The sequence below is a fragment of the Myripristis murdjan genome, chromosome 8 (assembly GCF_902150065.1).
Source record: "Myripristis murdjan chromosome 8, fMyrMur1.1, whole genome shotgun sequence".
Lineage (NCBI taxonomy): Eukaryota > Metazoa > Chordata > Actinopteri > Holocentriformes > Holocentridae > Myripristis > Myripristis murdjan.
The window spans coordinates 15877827-15902677 of NC_043987.1; the positions used below are offsets into that span (position 1 = coordinate 15877827).

The window sequence follows — 24851 nt, forward strand, 5'->3', positions numbered from 1 at the left end:
CATAAAGCCAGCTATATATCCTGAATACACACACACACACACACAGACCAAACACTTGTTATCTGCTGTATACACATGAAGCTACACCTGCCTCAGTCTCACATGGCGTCTTCTCATCAACAGGGAGCCCGCAGGGGTAGCATATGGGCAATGTGAGGATGCTGACCTTGGCGGCTGGGCTGTTGATTGCTCTTATTGTATCATAACTATTCTACTCACACAACTGTCAGACACACACGTCTTTATTTCTCACATGCTTCAGCTTCTCTGTTGATCCCATGCCCTCCTCAAGTGTCAGAAGAAAGAATGAACTCAGACATCAGGATCTAACATTTGTTTTTCTGACCATTCACTTGAAACATACTCACTGTTGCTGCTGTCCTCCCATCTGCCTCCGCAGTCTTTAGCCCCTTGTCTGTCTTTTGTTCAGGAGAAAATAAACTAGAATCTGTTGCTTGATCTCAAGCAGGAAGGGCTTACCTGTTATGAGTGGGAGCAGGAAATTCACATTCATAAATAGTAAGCGGTCAGGCAGACGCTATAAATAGACGCTTAAATGGCTTTACGGCCACAGATCCTTTTCCTGATGAAAGTCAGATGATCTGTTAATGTCGGTGTGGAGTAGGGCTTAATCACAGTGCGTGTGTGTGTGTGTCTGTGTGTCTGTGTGTTTATAGAATATGTGTGCGTGTTTGTATACATTTTCATATAGACTATGCGTGTGTGGTTATGTTTCCATATGTGTATGCATGCTTTACAAATTGGTTGAAGGCAGGTGGGATCATCTCCTGGGTGGGAGGGGCTGAATGGTGGTGTGGGCACAACCATGTGATTTAGTTAGCAGCAGTGGAGTGATCTAGATAATATACTTATCCACGGCTCCTCTGGGGGAAGGCAAACCACTGAAATCTGATTAGATTCTGCAAAGATAAAAGGATCATCAAGAGTCACATGTCTAGTTCATTACTGGGTGACTTTGGAACTGCATATCTGGTCAATCCTATGAATCAACCTCACTAAAGTAATTTATACTGTTTTATACACCCAGGTCAAGAAGCATTGGTCTGTTATTAGGTTTTTTGTTTTTTTGTTTTTTTAGCTAGAAAAACACTTTACCCATCTCCACAGAGATGTGATTCTTGCTAGTTACCACTGTGGCTCATTGCTATTTGTTTTTTTTTCCTGGGGATGGAGAGAAAAACTTGGATTCAGCATGCATGATAATCCCAGTATTCAGAGGACTCAGCATTTCCTCTTTGATTACTTCCTTTACTCCTTTCTTCTTTCCCAGTTGGCCTTTAGGCTTTATTTTAGCAGTCGTCATCAACTCATAAAGCTGGAAAAATGTCACATGACCGACTTATGTTTACCAGTGTGTCAGGTGGTCATACATATGTCAAGAAGCTGAGCCAGTGGCATCACCCACAGAAAGCTGTAAACAATGACCACCAGGCAAAATCATTTAAATGACTAATGCTTGCTTTCTGACACCTTGATGATATTTACGCCTAACTTCACAAACCTGGAAGTGAGCCTCTGAAAGATTCAATAAGGATGTGAAGTCCTGGTGCATTGTTTTCAAGTTGTACTCATGTGGCGTGGTGATGGGTCACAACTTGTAAAACTAACTAAAAGGTATTGTGGACCTTGTTGGAGTTTATCACTAATACTTTGCAACATTCCCAGCCACTTAAGTGCAAACTTCCAGAGGTTGACTCATAAATTATCGGCTTTACAAATGGAAAACCTTCACCCAGACACACTATCAGTGTATCCTCATGCTGTGTTCACGTCCTCATTAGATTCAAGGTATGGTTCGGAGGCTCCCACTTACAGGTTTGCAAATTTAGACGTGCAATATCCAGTTTTATCCATGTGCTGTGGAGCTTTAGCTAACAAGCATGTTTTTCACTGGTTTACAAAACAACCATGGCAGAAAGTAAAGCATTTCTGAACTATATGTCTAAGACTATGTATAAAATTTCACCTGTGGCTAATTTATCAGGTCAAATAATTATTATAATTCCCCAGAAACTCCATGCTCCAGTGTTTCCAGCCATTCTGAAATGTCACAACTGGGCTACTTCTTTTTCATGGGCACTCCCTTCAGGGGAACTGGAATTGACGGTGTACAATAAACCGGACCACATGAGCAGGACATTAGCCACCATGTTGGTCTGATTTTGTTCATCTGTTTCACCTACTTAACTGCTGCAGCACTGTTGCTAATCGTCCTTCACTTTATTTCTTCTGTCACTTTCTCCTCTGCATGAATACTGATAATAATTCCTCCAGTTGCTGCACCACACCTGCTCATGTGTCTCTGTTATTTGTGTCAGTTCTGTTACTTTGTGGAGCACATAAACAAACACCAGACTCAAAATTTTCAGACATCACTCATCTTAAATTCCATCATTATGCAATGAACTGGGAATTTACTTTTTCCCTTTCCTTATAATTATACCACTGTGGGATGCCTGTGTGTAGCCCGATTTTTAGGTTAAACAGTTTAAGACCTATTTTTCTCCTAACAAGAACAGCCAAAGGATTTAAACAATGAAATTACACAGCTCCTGATTTCATCTTTTCCCAAAAAAAAAAAAAAAAAAAAAAAAAATAGTTTGTCTGTTGTTGCATGGATGGCTTCAAGCATCATTTATGACTTTGAAACAGACAGATTATTTAATAAATTTAGACATTTCCCTCTAAACAATGTTGCAGGCAAATAGGGAGAGATAGATACAGGCCATTTTACAGTCACTGTCTTTATTTGTTACGGGGAGCACAGGCGCTTTAGAGAGAATAATAGAGCATACTGATGCATAGTGAGCTCCGTGGTTACAGAGCTTTACTGCTTAAATTTGCAGTCCATGCAGGTGCTAAGAAAAAAAAAAAAAAAAACAGATCAAAAAGATAGTGAGAGAGATATAAGCTCTGTATTTGCAGTTGGAGAATGATGCATTACCAGCCTGTCTACCAAATTTATTATTTAAGTTCCCTCTGTACAAATCCTACATATTATTAATAAATGGTCTCTGTGTTCTGTTTCTTTTGAGGCTAAGGGTGTTGGAGCTCAGTCTTATGAAGTGTGAGATTAAGAGTCGACATTTGAAATAATCTTTGCCTACTGTAGGCTAAACACTTTATTATGAGGGGCAAGTCGATGACACTTTGTCTCTGCATGAAAAATGTCTTTTCTAAAACTATATTTTACATGTAAACATACTGTTGACTGGTTTAGGTATAATTTAGATGAATGAACCTTTTAATCTACGATCCACAGGGGCCAGTGCTCTTCAGCAAGGCAACATTGCGAGCTGTATTGCTGCAGCTGATATCCTTTGCTGTGCTTCTTAAAATCTGAAATGGTGGCAAATGATGTATGAGATGTTCAAGCACTTCATGAAGCAAAGTGAGATGACTGTGCCTCCAAACTGACCACCATTAGTTTTATACACAGACTGAGGTTTTTTATGGTTAAAAGCAATTTATTTCTCAATTTCATTTAGAGTAGGCAAAATATTGTCTTGAACAACGCAACAACCAAACACAGAAATGTAAGAAGCAACGACAAAAAGGAGAGCAGTGCTTTTTGAGATGGGCCTAATTTCAAAATGTCTGCCAGACAGAGCAAAAGAGGGGAGCTGAATAAAATATTTTTTGATGCATAATTTTATAAAAGCAGCAATGCAGGCTGAAGGGGGTTTGTGGGTCTGACTAATAGTCTGTGACATCCAAGAAAGCAGCAGCTTTCAGATGCCTTGGAGAGCCTCTCCTTCTGCACAGGCTTTTCTTCCATCAGGCTTTAATTACTAAGCCAAAGGACTTTTCTCCCAATTTTGAAACTTGTTTTTCTCACAGTCTTTACAACACTCCTTCTTTGGGGCTCCATGGGGACTTGGTGAACGGGTGCTAGGAGCATAGTGGCACTTTAATTCCACCCAACCTACCCCCAAACCCACACAAATATACCATTCCCATCCCCTCCACCCCCTGCAGTCCTGGGTGCATGTTCCCACTGACAATCAAATACACTCAATTTGATTTGATTTTAATTATGGGCTTTTCACACACTTAAACACAACCTTAGGCAATGCTGGAAATGCAGTTGAACCCAACTGCTGAGAGAGGAGCATATGAATGAGAGAGAGAACAAAGCTTTAATAAACTACGTGCCAAGTAATTATGCGCCTTGAGCGCCCCTGTCACCGTATCAAATGGTATCTAATTGATAAATGGAGAGGCAGAAGAGGGTAATACCAATGAATTGGTAATGTTGTTTCCACTGATATACGTGTGTCTTTACAGCCGCAGAAGCCACTATGATTATTTCTTCACTCACCCTCCAGGATTTCACTAGTTGGAAATCCCCCTTATGTTCTTCTTGCTTCACTCAGGCACACACACACACACACACACACACACACACACACACACACATACACACACACACACACACGCACACACACACACACGCACGCACGCACACACGCATGCATACACGCACGCACGCACGCACGCATGCACACGCACACACATACACACACACACACACACACGCACATGCACATATACATGGATTTTTTCCTGTTGAGTCATGCCACCGTCAGACAGATGATACCTCTGACATTCAAAGATGTTGCTTTTTAGCTCAATTCTCCTCTGAGTCACATTTCATTTGTGCTTTACAATACATTCTGCCAGGCAATTTGTCTTCAAGCAGTGTGACAGGAAGCTTGCTATGACATCAGCAGTGATGGCAGAGAGAAACATGGAGAGCAGCATGATCCTCCAGAAGGAAAGTAAGAAGTATTTCCAGATGGTGTTGTGTCTGATGGATCAGCTTCCTCACAGCGGGAACATAGTAGAGCTCATCAAAGTTACAATGCATACGTAAAGAAAGTTAATTGCATGAATGTAATCCAGTGACTTTTTCATCCGTTGCTGGATGGATGTTGGATGGTTCTGGTGTTGGTGACCACCGGCACATGCATTAGCGGAGGCATCCTCGCGCGGCATAGAGCGAGAAAAAAACCCACAAATGCAGTGCCCTACATTGTAGCAGCTCCCATAATCCTCATGGACAGATTTTTTTTTCTTTTCCACCTGGAAATCTGCCAGTCCAAAGGATTTCTCTGTTGTTGACAACATTACATTGCCCCAATGAGAGGACACATCTATTCATGTGTATTATGGATAGTCCTACAAAATGATATACCAAATGGTCAGACACCTTTTTTTTTTTTTTTTTTTTGCATTTCTATTAAATTTAGTGTGACCCAAAAGTTAGCATAGCAGGTGCTTCATGATGCTTTCATCCAGTGTTAAGGTGTGTTTTTTCTGATTATGAAAGATCACTGTGGAACATAACCTTGGCATGGTTACACTCAGCTCTTTGACTTTCAGCATGAATTTCAGCTCTGATGTCTTAATGAAGTATGCCTTCAACTGTTGAAACAGCTGTTCAGTTAGTCCATCATATTATTGGGTTGCTGTTTTAATTGGCACACTTCTGGAATTTGTTCAGCCTTTATTGGGTGCAAAAGGACATTCAACCACATGGCATAAAGATGCAAAACATAAATGGATACATGAGGGTGACTTTGAAGCAATGATAACAGACTTTTCTCCTCGGTCATTTCCCCCATTGTCTGTGCTGCCAGTGCTTTACAAGTTAACAAAAAGTTTGAATCGTCCATCAGCCAAAAGCACATACGGTGCTCAAAAAAGGCCATGTACCATTTGAACAAAGCATTGCTATTAATAATTTCTGCATTTTTACATAACGAGCTGCTAATTAACAGAAATCATGAGCAGAAAAGCAAGAAAGTCACACTTTCTACAGGAACGGAAAGCTCAGATTTTACATTTAAATATCATAAACAAGGACACTCAAAAGAGGAACAATCACAACATGTTGGTGTCATATTCAACAGATTGTTAAAATGTTGAGTGTGCACCTTTTTTTTTTTAACATTCGGTGCTGTCCAATATCCTACTGCATCACATCTTTTCAAATATGGACAACAAGCTTTAAAGTGGCTCGTATTGTGTCATCATTTGGGTAAGGACATTCCACAAGGAAAAAAGAAACTCTAGAGGAGATAGTAAAGTTGATGTCTTTGTTGCCTCTTTAAAATTGTTTCTTCTCCAAATGGGGATCCTGTACCAGGCATTGTGGTAACAACATTTTACTGATAATCAACGAACAAACAGCATCAAAACAAATCTACAACACGACATTGAGGATTAATGTGTAAGCAGCCAATGAAGTATTAAATTCATTCACCCAAAAGCCACTGCTGATTCCCTTAGAGTTGCACATACAGATATACAGTTCATATATATATATATACATATATATATGACCTGTATTTGAACAAACTTTTCTGCAAACATTGACAAAAGTCAGCCGTACAACAACAGTCATTATGCCCACAGACACCTCTCTTTTTATATCCAGTGTGTGTCATAATGGTGAATCAAGTGTGACACTGCGACTTGGCCTTGAGAAACGCTGAGCACTGTAACTTTTCGATGCCAAATAGCTTACATCCGACTCACAGCCTTGCTCATTCACAAACACAGATAATTACTGCCCAGATGAGGGATTAAGAATCTCACTTGAAGGTCAAACCCGGTCCCCTCCTCCCCTCGCTGGGCACTCGGCTGCCATTCAGAGCTCTGTTGACCCGCCAGTTCTGGGCAGCTGTCCGACTTTGCTTTTAACCTGAGCAGGACCAGCCCATCCATAAAGCTGCTTGGAACATGGCAGCTGCTCAAGGGGAGAGAGGTATTAAGCATAGATTTACAAGAATGAAAATGTCCTCCCTCGCTCCTAATCTCCGGTCTTTTTTACACACACGACAGACCATACGCACACAAACATACATACACGCTCTTACATAATTTCGATGGCATGTTGCATATGCTTGTTTGAACGCACACACAAGCCGTGCCTGTGTGTACTGGCAGAAAGCATGCACTGTCACTTTTGAGCTTGGTTCTACTCATGACTCAGGCGACTCATGCACAATATTTTGACAGCTGGCCACATTTAGCTCCCTCAAAATAACAAGTAGTGAGCGCCGTTCTTCAGCAACCTTATGTCCACCAGGCAGCGTCCACTATATTCACTTAAGGTTTGGTGCCTTACTCCTCCTCAAACAGCGTAGAAGCTCACAGCATATAGTACTCCACCATGCAACTCAGGAATAGTATTCCACAGCACATCAAAGCCTGTTGGAGCTCACATTCACTATGAACACAGTGCAGCATTGTCTGTGTTAGGTATGCAACCCAAAAAAAAAAAAAAAAAAAAAAAAATGCTGTTGTCAATTGTAAGCATATCTAATTAACATAAAACACAGAATGGCAATAGATCACATCATTACAGTGGATTGGTGAAAACAGTGTCCGCAAAGTCCGGACCTCATGAGCAGTTGAAAGTGGCATCTCCTGCACTTTCAAGTCTTGAGGATCAAAATAAAATGGACATGAAGTTGTGAATCATTGAGATTGAGTCCGATAAACGCTGGGTCATGGAGACCACACGGCCAGACCACATGAATCTGTAAACAATGTTGACACCGATGTAGTACCAAGACCCGTTTTCCTTTGGGGGTTTTACAGAAGCAACACAAAGTCAGAATGCTCCTTCATCCCAATGAAAGCTTCTTGAGTCCAGTGGCCATACTGGACTCATACTGGACCTTTTTAGGAGTCAAAAGCACGATCTTCACAGATTTCCAGAGCAGCTTTCGTCGCACCACCCAACACTTCCACATTGGCATCAATCCAAGGGATCACATTGCCGGGCATGTAGGCAGAGCAGTTGGCCATGCCCATGATGTCTACAGGCCGCAGTACCCGGTCCCACATGTTGAACTGGCTCAGCTCACCCACAAAGGCCTGGGTGGCATCAAAACGGCCTCCTACTATGTCCTTTAGAGAAAGATAGAGGATTATCGTTCATGATTTTGAGCACATAAATAGGTTTGAATTACAATGAGTCAATTGCATTTATAAATCAAACTCTACCTCAAACTACCAACTGATGCTGGATATTTTTGGGTGGACTACCACTTTAAAACATAGTATTGTGCAATCTCCTGCAAACGCACCTTATCTGTATGACTGCACAGCCTTCCTTAGGCTGTAGTATGAATTAATGGATCTCCATGGGGATTACTCACATCATCATCACTGCACATTTCCAAAGTATATAGCAGGTACTGTAATGGACCTAACCAGTATAATGACCCACTCATGCAGCTCCCAAAGGCATAGAGGTGCTATTTAAAGGTAAATGTATCAGGTAAGACTGAAAAGGACATAATAGCGTGAGAAGAGCCTGTTCACCTCCACTCCTCTGCTACCCATTCTGTGCCTCGGGCTATGGGCTCAGGGGAGAATACACACAGGGATCACACTTACACATGGAAAAAACACACATGAGTGCATGAGTGCTCTCTCTCACACACACACACAAGCATACAGACGTAGCCTCCACTACTGATCTCACCTGCTCCTGTCCCAGGATAATCACCCCTCCAGGTTTAATTGGGTGCCAAGGGGCCAGGTTGTCCCCCGTGCCCAGACGCTCTCCATCCTGGTAAGCCTCCCAGAAACCGTCTCTAGTCGTCCAGGTGATGCAGATATGATGCCAGCGCCCGTCACTCACAGAGAGAGGCAGCTGGGCCACCTGGCGAGGAGTTCAGGTGAAAGGGTGAGAGACACGAGGGCAGGAAGAGTGGCAAAAGGACAGGAAGCGGGGCAAGGGGAGTATAAACAGGGGTAAGAGGGGGCAGTGTGAGCCCAGGGAGATTTGAGATTAATTGTGGCACATTACAAACAAGGACAGCAATTAGATGGGCGAGGGCTTCAAAGAGACGATGCTCTACAGAGAATTCTCCAGATAAGCCAGTGTGACACATAAAATTTAGATTACCCAGGTGACATCAAGAGATGGAACATCCTTCAAAGCAGTGGGGTAGCTAACAGCAAAACAGTGTCCTCTAATGCCTTTGTTCTTTGTTCACAGATCAAAGAAAAACAACTGGTTACTTTACCAACCCAATGCGGTGACATCATGGTCCACTGAGGATACAGCGCATTATAAGAGATTGTGAATGTATAACTCATTAGCCTTTTCCTTTTGAGCTTACAAAATTGGTTCACACCCATATTATGTCAGAGCTATTTTGTTCCAGTTTGACATAAACCTGAAAAGGCGGGAAGAAGCCACTGCCAGTCACAGACCCTGTTGATCTGATTAAGGCTGCCATTTTTTTATGCCACTATGACTATGGAAACAATAGGCTAATGTCCAAGCCTGTCAGGGCAAGTGTTGAGAGAGTCTTGACTGTTTAAAGATTTAAGATCTCAAAGGCAAAATAGATTCTGTCCAATGTTCTGACACACTTGTTATACCAGCCTTGATGTTTTATAAAGAAAGAGCTTAATACTAAAACACCATATCCATAGGGTAGGCATTGATATGAATAATCAATCATGATTAAAACTGAGCTCATTCTCAAGACAGGTGAACTTTAATTTTATTCCAGATATACATTTTATTCATGACTGGTATAAGACCTTTTGTAGTTCAGCTCCAATTAGCTGTAGATCAGGTTCTGTCCCATAATTTATAAATGTAGAATATTTCTTAGAAGCTCATGCCTAGAAAAAGTCAATTAACTAACAGGAACTAGAGTGTCGGCAAAGTAAGCAGAGCTGCTGCGAAAATAGTGATAAAATTGATCTCTCCATCAGTTCAGCCTGAATGAGCTCCCAAGATCAAATCAAGGCAAAACACTGTCACCATATGAATCTTGAATGGATAAATCCACATAGATTTACTTGTCATTTTTCTAAAATCTACATTTGGAGCCTGTTGGAACAGATTTATGAAGCTTTGAATGTCAGATTACAGATGCACGGTTGCCAAAAGCACAGAGTGTTAATGTTGTACAAGACCAGTTGAACTCATTACAAATTAAAACCTTTGCGCACATGTTTGACTGGAAAATGGCGACGTCATAAGCCAATGTATTTTTTTTTTATTGAACTTTGAGGTTCAGTGTACATCAATACTATATGAACGAACTGCCTGATAAAAAAAAAAAGTCAAAACTAGCTTTCAAGGACACGTCTTATTGCACTGACGAAATTTCTCCTCAAGGATAGTGTTTCTGTGTCATCATCCTCCAATACAAACAGACGCCACTGCAGCATTGTCTGCAATGGTGTCAACAAAGGCAGTAACACTGTTGAGGCAACCTGCTGCCTCTCTCTCTCCTTCTTCACATGCAGCCCAATAAACAGCATGAAAATATGCCCCAGTGGACCCTGTTACCACTGTGAACAAGTTTAACACATGGATGTGCTACATATGGTGATCGCATTCAGCACTATCTCCCTCTTTCACTCTCATTCGTTTGCACCAGGTCTCCTTGCTCCCTCGCTCTCTTGCTGTCTTCCTCTCCATCTGCTACAGGATAACTTCTCTTTCACTGCGTCTTCTGATCTTTCCTCCCTCCCTCTCTCTCTCCTCTGCACTCCATCACCTACACAGCTATGCAACTTTTCTGTTTCCAACCATCCTCCCTCTGTCTTTTTTTCCTCTTCTACCCTCATCCCTTACTCTCGTCTGTCTGACTTTCACACATGTATAATGCATGGTGAAGGAAAAGCTGTGAGATGTGTCTGTGCCAATAACATCCAACGTAAACAAGACAGGGGGGTGGTGTGTGTGTGTGTGTGAGGGGTGTGGAGGTGTGGGGGTGGTGGTGGTGGGGTATCCACTCCAGTGAGAGAACATTCCACCCCAAATCCCCTGAACCCAACATTACACCATAGTGCAGACCACAGCACGGTCACAGAAGAATAATAATGAAAAAACGCTATTAGCACAGCTTATACCACCATTACAATCACAGTTATTCCATCTGATAAGACAAAATGCCATGAAATATCCATCTTTATCTCCATCATCTGTCTTAATTCAAACAGCATTAGTTAAGAAGACTAAAAGCCTGTGTGACATAGCCATACTGTAAACAGAGAGCAAAGACATAAAAATGACGGCTTCAAATTTGCACATATAGCAGGATATGCTCTCAGCTGAATTACTGTGATTCTTGGATATGTGGTGAATATGGGTCAATGGTATTAAATGTTTATAAGGTTCAAAATTAAATATTCATGTGTAATTCTTTCATACCACATAACAGACCAATGTGATCAAATTCATACATTCTGTGCAGTTCATCAGTACTCACTTAAATCTGTGTTTACCACCATCATTTACCAACAGCCTGATGATGAGAGGGGGTGGTGCTAGCCAAACAATAGGCTTACTCAGTGGTGTCAGAGTCATAGTAGGTACTGGGCTGCATTCGTTCAAATGAGAACTCAGGGGGGCCAGATCATTTTTTGCTGATGTCAATATCATATACACTATATTTTCCAGTACTGAATATAATAAATGTATCATAATTTATCATTAATCACTGATTTAACAATTTATCATAGAAACCTTCCATTTTTCTTATTACACATATTTGATAATGATTGGATGCAATAATTTCAGTTCAAAAAAATGTACTGGATAATATGTTTGTTTGTTTTTTCGTCTTTCTCAAAACATCTTGGGGGTCAGATGAGATGTGCTCACGGACTGGATTTGGTGTCTGACATATCTGGGCTAACTGAAGGCTGGGAAAAATCCCCATCTCAGACACAGTTTTCACATTCAGAAAATCAGGGCAGGGGGCAAAACAAAAGCTTTACTCACACTGACCAAGACAAGCACCGGTACTCAACACTGAAAAAAACACCCTTGAACGAGGCACTGAGCTCCTGGCTGCTCCAACAGATCCTGTCTAACTAGCAGTACAAGACCATGGAGTGAGTTTGTGAATTGTGTATACTACCCCAAACCATTGTTGGAAACAAAACTGTTATCATAGCTTGGATGGCTACATACGAAATAAAAAAGGCCGTAAAAACAAAGAGGACCTACCTTATCATTAACAAGCAGTTCAATGGGGTTGTTCCCCCATTCGATGAGTACTATCTCATTCGCCTGGCCCGGGACGCCATAGGAGAATGGGGTTCCTATGCCGGGACTAGCGCTGGACTTTAGCCACATGCACACTGTGAAGGCATACATCTCTGGCAGGCTCTTCTTGATGCGTCCATACAGGTAGTTGGTGCGCAATGAGAGTGACACCTTGAAATCCTCAGGTGACTTGAACGCGTTATTACCTGTTGACAAATAACGTTATTATTACATGTTTTCAGCGAACCCAGTTGGAAGCTCTTCTATTTGTGATGACGACAGCTATTATGAAGATGTTATTAGAGTGTAATGAGGATGGTGACTGGGAGGGCGATAAAAATTGAAAGGAGGAAGAAGAGGTTGATGATGAGTACACTAGAGGTTGGCCAGCCTTTTTCAACATTAAACTACGTGATTTTCTTTAGCAGCAACGGCCACTCTGTCAGCTGGTTGGCCTGTTGGTGCTAACATTTTGAAAAACCTTCCTCTGACTCAATATACAGAAAGACAATAATGCTCACTTGGTAGGGCTGCAGTCTGTCATGTACATGTCTTGCCTCTAATCTAAACCTGAAAATGCAGTATTTGTATTTGGTTTCACCGAGCAAAATAGCTTTGCAGTTTATCAGTAACTTCATGTTTTATTTGTCAGTTAAAGGAAGATTACAGGAGTTCAAAAGTGGAAGATATGCAGAAAGAAGAAATATGCAAAAAAATGAGTAAACATGGGTGATAGATCATGCATAATCAAGACAGAAAGACAGAGAGAGCAACAAAGATAAGCTTGGTGTACACAGAATTTAAAGAGGGAATGAGAATAAAATAGAGTTGAGGGAAGGGATCAATTATCCCCTCCCCTCCGCAGCAAGCATGGGCTCTCTGCCACTGGTGACCCGCTGGTTTGCTGCATGTTGGGATGATGTGTGGCACCAGATAAAAGGTTATGAGGTCACCAAAGATAACGGTATTTATCCTGTCTGGAGCATGACTGTGCATTCCAAATGTCATGGCAATCCACCCAATAGACTGTGAGAGATCAATTTGACATTTTGCCCTAAGGGTAGAGTTTGAGGAAAGGTGATGGTGACACCAAAACTTATAAAGGTTAATTCCCTATGAAGCACGAGTGCACTCAGCAAATTATCCTAAATGATCCGTCCATTACATTTAGAGACATGTTGTGTACAGGTCACATGCTTGCCCTGAGGATGGCACTAGAGGAAATGAGGCCACCAAAGTTGACAGGGATCATCCTCTGGGTATAATAAATGTGTTCTCCAAATTTAACAGCAACCTGCCCAATAGATTTCAAGATATGTTGCCTTGGAGTAAAGTGCTAAATGGACCTAGAGGTGGACAGTGACTGTCTCTGCCATCCTTAGGCCCTGCCTGCCAGCGGAACAAAAACAGCCAATACAACCCCAAACACATATAGGTTTCTCAGCAGCATGTTTGCGCCCATGAAACATGCTGGCCATTTTTGTGGGGCTGAACCAGCTGGGCCTTAGCCAACATGTTGATCAGTGTCACTGGGGCTTACCCATTGTCATCAGCCTACTGTTGTCACTGCCAGGAGCAGCTGTGTGTTGTTATCATCATTTCCTGGTCTACTGGTGCAGCTAAAGCTCCATGAAAGGTTTAAATGCTGAATGAGGTCTGGGCACCAACAACAAAGCAACTTGTTTCCTTGACAACAATACATCGACAGCCTGGCAACATAGACTGGTGTTGGGAGCTGGCGGGAGAATATCCCAGCAGGGAAACAACCTGGACAGATTACCGGTCCATCTGAAGCCTGGCACGGAGAGAAAATGTCTCACATTTATAGTCTCCAATCAGCCTGGCTGTAACATCTCTGAACTGTGGGACAGCATCCACACGAACATGGAGAGAGCATGCAAACTCCACAAAAAGGGCTGGGAATCAGACCCAGGTCCTTGTTGTTCTGAGGCAACCGAACTGAAACTGAGTGACCTACTTCTAATCTGATCAAGTCCACTAAACCTTGTATCCCCTAAAAAAGGCACTGTGCTGCAAGCTACCAACCCTCAGGGGACATGGGCCTGGAGGAAGTGTCCAGTGACTGGTAAAATAATTTTGATAAGAAAAAAAAAATTCCTTTAGGGGTGGTATTTCATGTTGTTTTGACATCCACCATCAAAGTGAAACCCCTGGGAAGTGGACATTTCCTAAATTTTTCTTAAAGCAATTAAGCATTCGGTGTTGCATTCCAAGCCCTATTTTCCAGACTGAGGTGCTGCTCTGAGAGTGGCTCTGAGAAAAACAAAACAAAAAAAACAAAACAAAACAAAACACAATGTTGTGGGATTTTCACTTGCATCATCAGAAATATGCACTGGAATAGTCTAATTAGAGATAAATCTGGTGGCAAAACAGTCTGGTGTTAAAGCTGGCTAACTAGCAGCCATTCCAACTCTTACTTCTCTCTAGCTCGGTGATCCTCTCCAGGAGGGAATTAAGCGTGCTCTCAGTGCGCTGGCGGTGGGCCGCTGTCTCATTGTAGAGCTGACTCTTCTCCTCCTCCAGCTCGGCCACCTTCCGCAGGAGCTGGCTCTCTAGCGCCCCCAGACGCTGCCGCAGCAGCTCGCGCAGCTCTGCCGGCAGCGGAGACAGGGCCGAGACGCCCCCCGTAGAAACATTGGTACTTGGGAGACGCAACTGCTGCTGCTGGTAGGTGGAGCACAGACAATTGCAGGCCATGGCAGATGGACAAGACCAGGAAGATGAAGAGGATAGATAGATAGATAGATAGATAGATAGATAGATAGATAGATAGATAGATTTGGTAAAGAGGAAACAATGTGACATGGAGTGAGACAAAATGAGACGAAGGGGCATATTGAGATATACAAACAATAGTAGAGACATTTAATATTGTTAATCTTACACACTCCAATAGGCACTCAGTCTACCATAAAGACCTAGATTTGGGATAGATGACTGATCTTCTCTACCTTTTAGGTCAGATATCAATTTGGCACCATTGTTTTTTTTTTTTTTTTTTTTTTTTTAATAACACAGCAATATCCAAATGAAGACAGCATGTCCCAGTGGAGGACTTTGATTGGTGACCTGCCAAACACCCGGGGCTCGCTTGGGTATTAAAGGTAGATGCCACTGTGTGACGTCACCCACTGAGTTCACACCAGGCGTCACTGCAGATGGTTTGATCAAGGCTATAACTGCAGGCCCCGTGTTGAATGGCTGGTGCATTCGCTCTGTTGCAGAATGCGTCTCAGGTGTTCATTTCTAATGCTGAAACCTTTGTGGCCCTACCATCCAGTCATCTTTGGGATTCAGACAATTTGACACATTCACAGAGCTTGATTAGTCTTTCCTGATACAATGGCACCAACTGAATAGCTCAAAGGATGAATACCCTTCCCGTCTGGCACTGAGGCCAGGCTGAGGCAAACACTTGCAAGGTCCTGAATGCCATTTCACTCAGTCTGATTTCTGCGTGTTGATGTGTACAAATAGTCCTGCTTTGATTACTGGGACAGGTCCACCTCAAGGGGCCCTATATCCTCTCTTAACATTAATCTTGTAACAATCAATATATTAAGCAGATTTAGATCAGTAAAGATGTGATTAAAAACAGAGCATAATGTGCAATCTATAGTCTCATAGTTGCAATATAACCTTGATTTGTTCAGGGTATTAAAGCTTTCAATCAAATATGGATAAGGAGAGGAGGTGTTGTGCTGAGAGATAAATGAAGAGAATCGGCAATGCAGTACATAGACATAACGTTGGCTCTGGGTCAGCAATAACGTGATTATTTATCTTGGGAGATTGTCACACTGTGAAAAATGTGCTATACTGTTGCTATGACACATAAAAGATAAAACCACAGCTTATATCAGCTTCCTATGTAAAGTACCCCGTCCTTTACTTCACTGCACGTATGACCTCAATATCAGTTGAATGTGATCTCTGAGCCAAGCGGAATTAATGCACAAAACAGCAATGATGTCCTCTGGGATTAAACAAAGAGCTGGCTTTAATATAAACCTCTCAATGTGAAAATTAACGAGTAACCTATAAATAATTACACGATTCCGTTCTAAAATTTTGGTGCACCTATGGATGCAGGTGAAAATTGCGGGAAAGAATTTCATTATGTTGCTATGAATAATCAGTCACGTGACTGCCAAATAAAATTATGTGGAACACATAGCCTACAGTACCTACCTCATAAATTATTCAAATATGCACTGCTAGTTCCTGCACTACACACGTGAATACATATTAGAAAAACATTCCTATTAGGCGTTTCTAATACATGGCTCTCATAAAGTTGGGATTCACCTTTAATTTAGTGCTCCGTGATAAACGTGTATAGACGCTACACAGCCTATTTATTACTTGACCCTTTGATCTCATAATTCCCTGTGAGGTCTCCTGCAGCGAAAAGCATCATTAGGCATGAATGATATGCATAGTGCTGCATCTTGGTGGTGAAAGGGCTGAGGCACATTACTTACATTCAGAGCGCAGAGATTAAATAAATTTAGTTGTTCTTGATAATGTACTATGGTGTTAAGAGGGAGGGGAGGGAGGGAAAAAGAGAGAGACAGACAGACAGACAGACAGACAGGGAGAGAGAGAGAGAGAGAGAGAGAGAGAGAGAGAGAGAGAGAGAGAGAGAGAGAGAGAGAGAGAGAGAGAGAGAGAGAGAGAACAAAGCTCATGTTTACGCAGAGGCTGTCCATGTGTGCGCCATCTCACCTCCAAGTTCTCCAGCCGACCCTTGAGACTCTGCATGGTTTTGCCCAGTTGGTCTATGGTCTCGCTGGGGTCCCGGGGCAGGTCACCCATGGTGTTTTTGCCATACTCCTTCCGTCTGGAGCCCTGACCCCGGGACTTGCCCTGCGATGACTCGTCAGCGGCCGCCTCGCAGCGCGCCAGCTTGGAGTTGAGCTCCTTGATGGTCCCCTGCTGGCTCACGATGGTCTCCTTCTGCTGCAGAATGGTCTCTCGGAGCTGGATGATCGTGTTCCGCAGCTCGTCTTCTACTGGACTGCTGCTTTGGACACGGTTCCCCGTAGGACCATACCCGCAACCCGGCTCTGCGCCCGGGGGAATGGCGTTGCAAACGAAGCGGCTACCTGTAGCATCCTGTGTACGCACAGTGCGTGCACTGACCAAGTATAAAAGTCCAACTACTGAAGCAAGCATCCCGACTAAATGCACCAACTCCACGTATTAACGAAAAACGTATTGACTGACTACCAAAATATCAAATAAAGGTTTGGTTCCACTGATGATCTTAGATCAAAGAAACTTATTTCAGCGCCGACTAGTTAAATCAGGTGGTTGCGGACATCTTTCTGGACTTCGGAACTGACACAAGAGCATCGAGGAAAGTTCACTTGGTCGAAAAAACATGGAATTAAAAAAGAGACTCCGCAGTGAAAATCATGCATCCATCAACCACATGGTCTGTCCAGTCTGAAATCACCAAGAAAATATAAATTCTTACTTTTAGGATGTGAAAACTCTGCAGGTTGAAGTCTGGTTTAAATCAGTTTGATGGGGAAAAAAAAAAACTTATAATGATTTGCGGTCTTGGAAAAAAACATCCTCAGCGTGTTGTGGAGAACTCTGTGTTGCCTCTCGGTTGGTTGGTTTGTCAGTGCGTGGTGCTGAAAAGACAGCAACGCTGCGCGGGCAGATTATTATGGGGAGATGCGCACTGGCGCTTCCGCTCATCATCTGTGCGCTCCGGCAATTCAGCTTCAGCCCACGTCATCACTGAGTCCCAGAGGACACAAGTCATACTATGGTTATTACTCTCCGACTCTTTTTGATCTGTTCGAATAGTGAGGCTTACAGCTGCCAAACAAAAACACATTTGGACTGGGTACTCCAAAAGGCTTTGCCCAGTGCGTTCCGTGTATTAAAAAAAAAAAAAAAAAAAAAAGCCTCCGTGAAACAACATTATACTCTGCCTAGTTTGATATGTTGGATGATCATTGGGTTCGTTTTATTAGTACTAAATACTTTATTTGGACGAAATTCTCCTTAGGTTCTGAAAATAGTGTGACCCCTGTAGATCTGAATACATTTAATCATGTAACAATTCATGTATAATGTATGATATTGACAAGATATGATATTTATAGGTGTACATAATATTTTATGACGAGTATCTTAAAAGCATTGATCCATCTCTCATTGTTGGGGAAATGTTGCACTTTCTGTTGAGTTTTCTTCTCCCAGATGAGCGTGTTCCAAAGATATTTTTGATTTAAATCCACAAGTCATAGGCAAAGTTTAATCATCTGGTTTTTAATTATAAGCACCATGCCCATTTTCATTCGAAGGCATTGCTTCACGCATAATAACAAAGGTGTTGATACAGCATGATGCATGAGTGGAACATGATAGCTGGGACCTGAAAGGAGATGATGTCTATTCCCCTCTCCAAGCAAGTTCTTTAATTTAAACATGATCTGAGCCATGTGCTGTCACAAGTTGAATCTATTAAAACGAAAGACAATAATTGGCATTTTTATAAGATATGAGGTATTCCAACGGCAAGCAATGAAAATAGGAAAAGGAAAAAAGGGGAAAAAAAAACATTTTGATTGACACAGCCTCTTAGTGCAGACATGTGATGATTAATGCTGAATGGCATCTGGGTTGTGCTGAAAAATGTCAAGTTGAATCTGTTGGCTAGACCCTCCTAACGATGTTGCTATGAAAACTCAGTGCTCTAATGAAAGTAAAAACTATCAAATCTCCTTGGTGTTAATTCCACAGTCAGTGCTGTTTGCAATACAGGAGTTTATGTGTCACAGAGTGCTCTCATCTCAAGAGGTTGGCTTACATTACACCTTCCTACTTCATTGTCCTCTTGATACAAGGGCTATTGTGCTCGCAGGGATACTCATCCTAAAGAGGAGGTTTATTGGAAGTGAAAGGTTCTTTGGCACCTGAGTCCTACACAGTCACTGTTGAGCATTTGCTTTTGTCGTTGTTTTGACCTGGGCTGCCTCATATTTGCCAGTAATCCTTAGTTTTTCTTTTAAATATTGGATAAATATCTCACTGGATGAACAGATAAAAAATGGCATGACCAATTTGTGCAGCTGTCACAGTGTTTCATTTCTCTATATGTTATGTTAATATCCAAAATGGATCAGTAAAAATCTACAAAGCAATCATAAAACACTTATTTTCTCCACCCAATTTAGCATTACACCTAGTAAAAAAAAAAAAAAAAAAAAAACAATTCCTATTTATTATTATACGATTTTCCTTTTGGAATGTGTGGTCTATGGACCACATTTAGTTGAGACAGTTTATCAGACTGGTAGTAGTCATAGCTTTCCTATGATATGTTGGTTTGATATGATTTATTGCCATTCATTATGACAAGATAGATACGGTACGAGGCTGATGAAATTGTGGTCATGTGTTTCAAGGCTGTTACTGAGAACCAAGAGTTAAACTGAATGTATTTTTGTAAATTTGTTCCAGTAAATATAGACACAAAGAGCTGCAAAGATATCTGCATGTGTGTGAGTGTGTGCACATGGCCGTGCATGCCAGAGTGCACACAGTATGAGCTTTATGTGAGTGTGCATGTGTAGAAATGTGTGCGAAAGAAGGAAAGAAAACCATTTGCTGAATGAAAAAAAAAACAAAAAAAAAAACACTTTGTTCCAAAACTATATACTCATTACTGTCGAAATTTCAATGGAACATCAAAATTTGAGGGGGAGTAACCACTACTTTTTTTTTTTTTTTTTTGTTCTTGTTGTTTTCATGCCTATTGTTGAGGATGTCATGAAGCTTTATGCCAATTAGATGAAAGAAACAGTATTTATGACAAAACAAAAATGAAAATGGGTCAAATTTGACCTAAACACAACAGCTGGGTTAAGCATGGGACTTTATCTCAAAATAACCAGTGACAGACAACACTGTTAGGAAAGCAGAAAAGAATTGTCCTGCTAAGCAGATAGCAGTGCAGGGCTGTTGCGTGTGCCACATGACTTGACTAGCTAATCCTCCCAATATATTTAGAAATCTGCCTACAAACGCTTGTCTGTGGCAGATCAAGCCATTAGCTACTTTCACAATGACAGACAGTGAGGAATATCACAGCAGCCTTTGTTTGGTGCTCCCTTTATGTTTCTGTCAGACCAAGACAAGGGAGCAGTTGCCTGTCAGATACCTGCTAAGACTTTTGGAATATCAAAAACTTCAAAGCCAAACTTTGTCTCCATTCAGATTATGAGCCATTTTTTCCCCCGGCACAGCTGTTTTCAAGGGCTTCATTTTCAAAACTGTTTTATCAGTCTCTATTTCCTCAAGATGTTTCTTGAAAAGTCTGAGACAAAATGACAGCAATAGCTCATTCAGGATGATCTTCAACATGGTGCGCCGTATGACCACGCTGCCCATCACAGCCGTCAGGTCCTATCTGTTCTGAGAGTCTGAGAGTTAAATGCCAGCTGGCATTAATGCTCACTCAGCGCACAATAGGCACACAGTGCTGGGACTGACAGAGAGCTGCTGGCGAATTCACTGCTAAGGATGGCGCTTTCTAATATGACAGGCCCCCGGGGAGAAGGGACAGACACTCACCAGAGCAACTTGCCCCCCACCACCTCCCACTGCGTCGCACTCCATCCCCTCCGGTGAGTGAGAGGGTGTGGAGTCGATAGAGGTGAGGTGGGTAGGAACGAGTACTGAAGACTGAGCAGAGATGACAACTTTCACTTCAAAGTCGATGGGCTCAAGTTATTTCCCTTTCATGTTGCAAGTGGTGAGCACTGGGGTGAAGTAACTTTACTTTTGAAAGTGTTTTCACTGAGGGTTAAGAAGTCAGCGGGGATTGAACTCCTATCCTAAGCTGAGCTTCCCGTCTAAATTACTATATTATATCAGGAAAAGGTTACTTTTCTTGACAATTTACACAAGGTAATTGGAATTTGTCTTTCCGCTTATACCTCCTAATTACATAGAGACATATGCCCCCAAAGCACACATTTGAAATGGCACATAGGAGGCGCTCATGCAATCATATGAAGATCAAAATAGCTCTGTAATGACATTTTATTATTGTGTCAAAGGAACAAAGAGACAACTAAAGAATTGTTCATATTCAGATTCATCAGACCATTATCAAGTAGGACAAACTCCTGAATCACAGACAGAAGCTTGCCATAAATTAATAACAGATCAAAGTAAATAATAATTAAACTAAATATCTTGTTTTCTTTTCCAGGCTTTTGAAATAAAGTTAGCAGAATTAAACAACCATTCCAGTTTTTGCTCATCTGAACACCCAAATCTTGCTACACATAGGCAATTCCATCTTGTCAACACTTGGCTGGCATGTATGTTTACTGATTGTAAATCCATTAAAATTTGTGCACTTTTTTGTGCCGTTTTTTCCCAAATGTCATCAAAACTATACTCCCAAGTAGAGTTGATGTCAGTGACTGGCTGAAGGATGGGCCACTGAACAAGCAAACAAGCTCCTTACTCAAAAAACAGATAAAGACGGAGCGCTTGCTATTCAAACCAGCTAAACAGTGAGCTAGCAGGGCTGCCTACGTCCCACTGGAACATTGGGAGTTAACAAGTGAACCCAAAAGACATCTCCCAGCTTTAAAGCCAGAAAAGATATTGTATTAAAGTGCAAATTTTGAGAGATTGTAGAACAAAACAGTTATTTTAGCAAAAGCACATGCCAGCCAAGTAGGATAGAAGTACTTCTGTGTAGCAACTTTCAAGTTTCACAAACGAGTTTTCATATTTTTTGAACATGAATAGGACTTTTTGAAGAAAAGTCAAAATAGGCACTGGTATGGTCAGATGCAGCTTCCAGGGCTCTGGATGGCTGAGGCATTCAGATTTGTGCTCTGCATGCCCAATTGATAATCCAGGCTTATAGAGGGCACTTCATAAGTGCGGGCACCGTCAGGCAAAGAAGGTATAAAAGATATAAAAGACTGTGTTGTAGGGACAGCATTCAAAATTTGTACTGGTGCCAAACTTTGGTGCCACTAATATAAAAGTCATTGGGACAGGCATAGAAAATCCCACTTTAAACCACTAAACCAATGTTTGAACTTTGACAGGACAGAGATTAAACTACATAACAAAACACACTTTACATAATGCAGACTGATGTTTTTATCCACTGTGTGTGTGTGTGTGTGTGTGTGTGTGTGTGTGTGTGTGTCTGTGTCTGTGCAGTAGCTACATATTACCCAGCATAAAGCCCAGCTCTAGCTAAGGTTGATGACAATGGTAATATTTGCCACATCCAAAAATACATTTACCTAAACCAATACATCAAATGTGAGCTTGTTAACAAGATTATAAAAAGAGGGGTGGCAAACTGATTCACTACTTTGTTAACCATGCTGAAAGTTTACACACGTGAGGGTGCCCCGGTAGCTCACCTGGTAATAGCACACACCACTTGTTAAAGCTGAATCCTGACCACACTGTCCTGGGTTTGAATCCCAGCCCAGGCCATTTGCTGCATGTCATCCCCTCTCTCTCCCGTGCCTTTCTTGTCTCTCTCTACTGTAATGATCAAATAAAAGCAGAAATGCCAAAAAAAAAAAAAAAAAATCATCTTCAAAAAAAGTTTCCATACTTTGCACCAGTTTGGGCTCAGGCACTGAACACTGATATAATATCCTTCCTTTCTTTTATATGTTCCTTGCTGTCAAGGCACTAGCTGTACCTTTATCACCAGCTCATACAGCAATGCAGCTCCTTGTCAGTACAGGGAACAAACCAGCAACCTTAAAGTCCCCCACTGCTCAAAAGGAGTGTTTCTTATGTTCATGTCTCCTAAAATGTCTGACCTTGACTATACTGACTTGTATCTGCGCAAAGTTTGTCACTAGAGAGTCAGCACTCTCTTCTTCTGAAGGTGGAGGTGTCTGTGCCAAAAAAACAACAGGATCAAAAAAAAAAAAACAACAGGATCAACTCAAAGTAGCTGCCTCACATAACAAATATTAGTGTAACTAAGAGATTTGCCGAAGGTTTTTTTAATGGTTTCATGGGCTGTCATGGACGATACTTCCTTGTTCTGTGACCAGAGCTCCGCTTATGAGCATGTATGTGCCAGCAGGCAGGGAGATGGGCGGCACAATTTGCATATTCAGTATGCAATTTGCATATTCATAGATCTGTGCAAAGATTTAGAGTTACACTTAAGCATTTTTAGGGTACAAAGCAATGTTTTTTTTCATTGAAAAAACATATGAATATGTAATATTAATGATTAAGGATTATTTTTCAGGGGCTTAACAATTGCATGGAGGGGGAATTTAAGGTTCTTGATCAACTGCTTCACATCATGGCCAATTTTTCAACTGAAGGTTATCTACTATCTAACATTTCACTTTGTTACTACCATGTCATCCCTACTACATTTCCCATCTGACTACAGCAGTGTGGGATTTCAGTAGCTCTGAGCCCTGTTCCACCTGTTGAGTGTGATCGTCCGTCAGAGCCTCTGACTCCTTCATGTTTTGGAGTCACAGTTGGTCTACATGAGACAGTCACCCAGCCAGCTGATCAGTCAGTTAGTCACACAGTGTTCGAAATGCTGTGAGCCTGACATATCTCCTCGTGTGCTCTCATCAGCCCTCCATCCCACCAACCTTCCATCCACGCCACCTGCTGCTGGCTACCTGCTCTCCAGCCCGCTACTGGCCAAAAGCTATGTGAATCAGAGTCCAGATGAGCTGGACGAACAGGAGGGCAAACAACTCTCTCTCTAACAAGCACACATGAACACACACATACACTTACACTTACACACACACACACACACACACACATACACACAGAGCACACATGCATCCATGCATGCAAAAGAAAGCCTGATGAAAGACACACAAAGGAATAAATGTGAAATCTGTGAATCAGACTTTGTAATACACACCATCAAGCATTTTAGTCATGCTCCTCGATAATGTGGATGTGCATGCGTACGTGCACGTGCGCCCATGCATATACACACACACACACACACACACATGCACACACAAAAGGATAACAGAATATATTTGAAAGAGGCACTCCATTGAGACACATACACGTGCACATGCTCACAGACTCACGCACACTTGCAGTGAGACACATAGTAAGTCAAATGTAAGAGGGAAAAAAAGTGTGAGACTTCTTTCCGTTCTCAGTCTTCATCACCGATCTGATGCAGGAGAACAACAAACTGTTATGCGGTGGCTTTTTAAGAGCGTATTCTTTTGTTGTTGTAAATTTACATGGAAGAAAATTCTGCATCAAAAGACAAAACTATGAGTACAAGGCTGTGACTTGTCACATATTTTGCGAAAGTTTTACCTTGGTGTTAGAGGTTATCTTTAGTATATGCTGACATTTTTTGACAGTTCTATGTGTGTTTACACAGGCTCTCAGAGTTTCACTGGAAGTGTGGATGGAAAATAGGCTGTTAGGAAAGTTCTTATGTTGTACTGCAGGACTCACAAATATAACAAATGTAAACAAAGCTTTTACACCCATAAATCTATGTATAACCCATGTTTAGCTTTTCAGCATTAATCAGGCATTATTGTCAAGGTAGAGACATGTGTTCAGTCCAGTAAGTCACTGTGTAAACAAAACCAGGGTGACAGATCCTCATGAAATGATGGATTAGAAATAAATACTGACATCGAAAGCAGCGCAAATACAGATTCTGACGCTAAAGACATATAAAGGGACAAACAGATGAGCACGTAGACATGCAAGAGAT

General features: G+C 41.7%; 1 protein-coding gene across 1 annotated transcript; it reads right to left on the reverse strand.

The window, feature by feature from the left end:
* Nucleotides 1–5780: 5780 nt before the first annotated feature.
* nptx2a (neuronal pentraxin 2a) lies at nt 5781–23934 on the reverse strand. The gene is made up of 6 exons (XM_030059050.1): nt 23924–23934; nt 16817–17530; nt 14506–14752; nt 12026–12270; nt 8525–8704; nt 5781–7944 (listed from the first exon to the last, which is right to left on the reverse strand). The coding sequence occupies exons 2-6, from the start codon at nt 17264–17266 to the stop codon at nt 7717–7719; spliced, it is 1350 nt and encodes a 449-aa protein (XP_029914910.1). The 5' UTR covers nt 17267–17530; nt 23924–23934; the 3' UTR covers nt 5781–7716.
* Nucleotides 23935–24851: the final 917 nt, after the last annotated feature.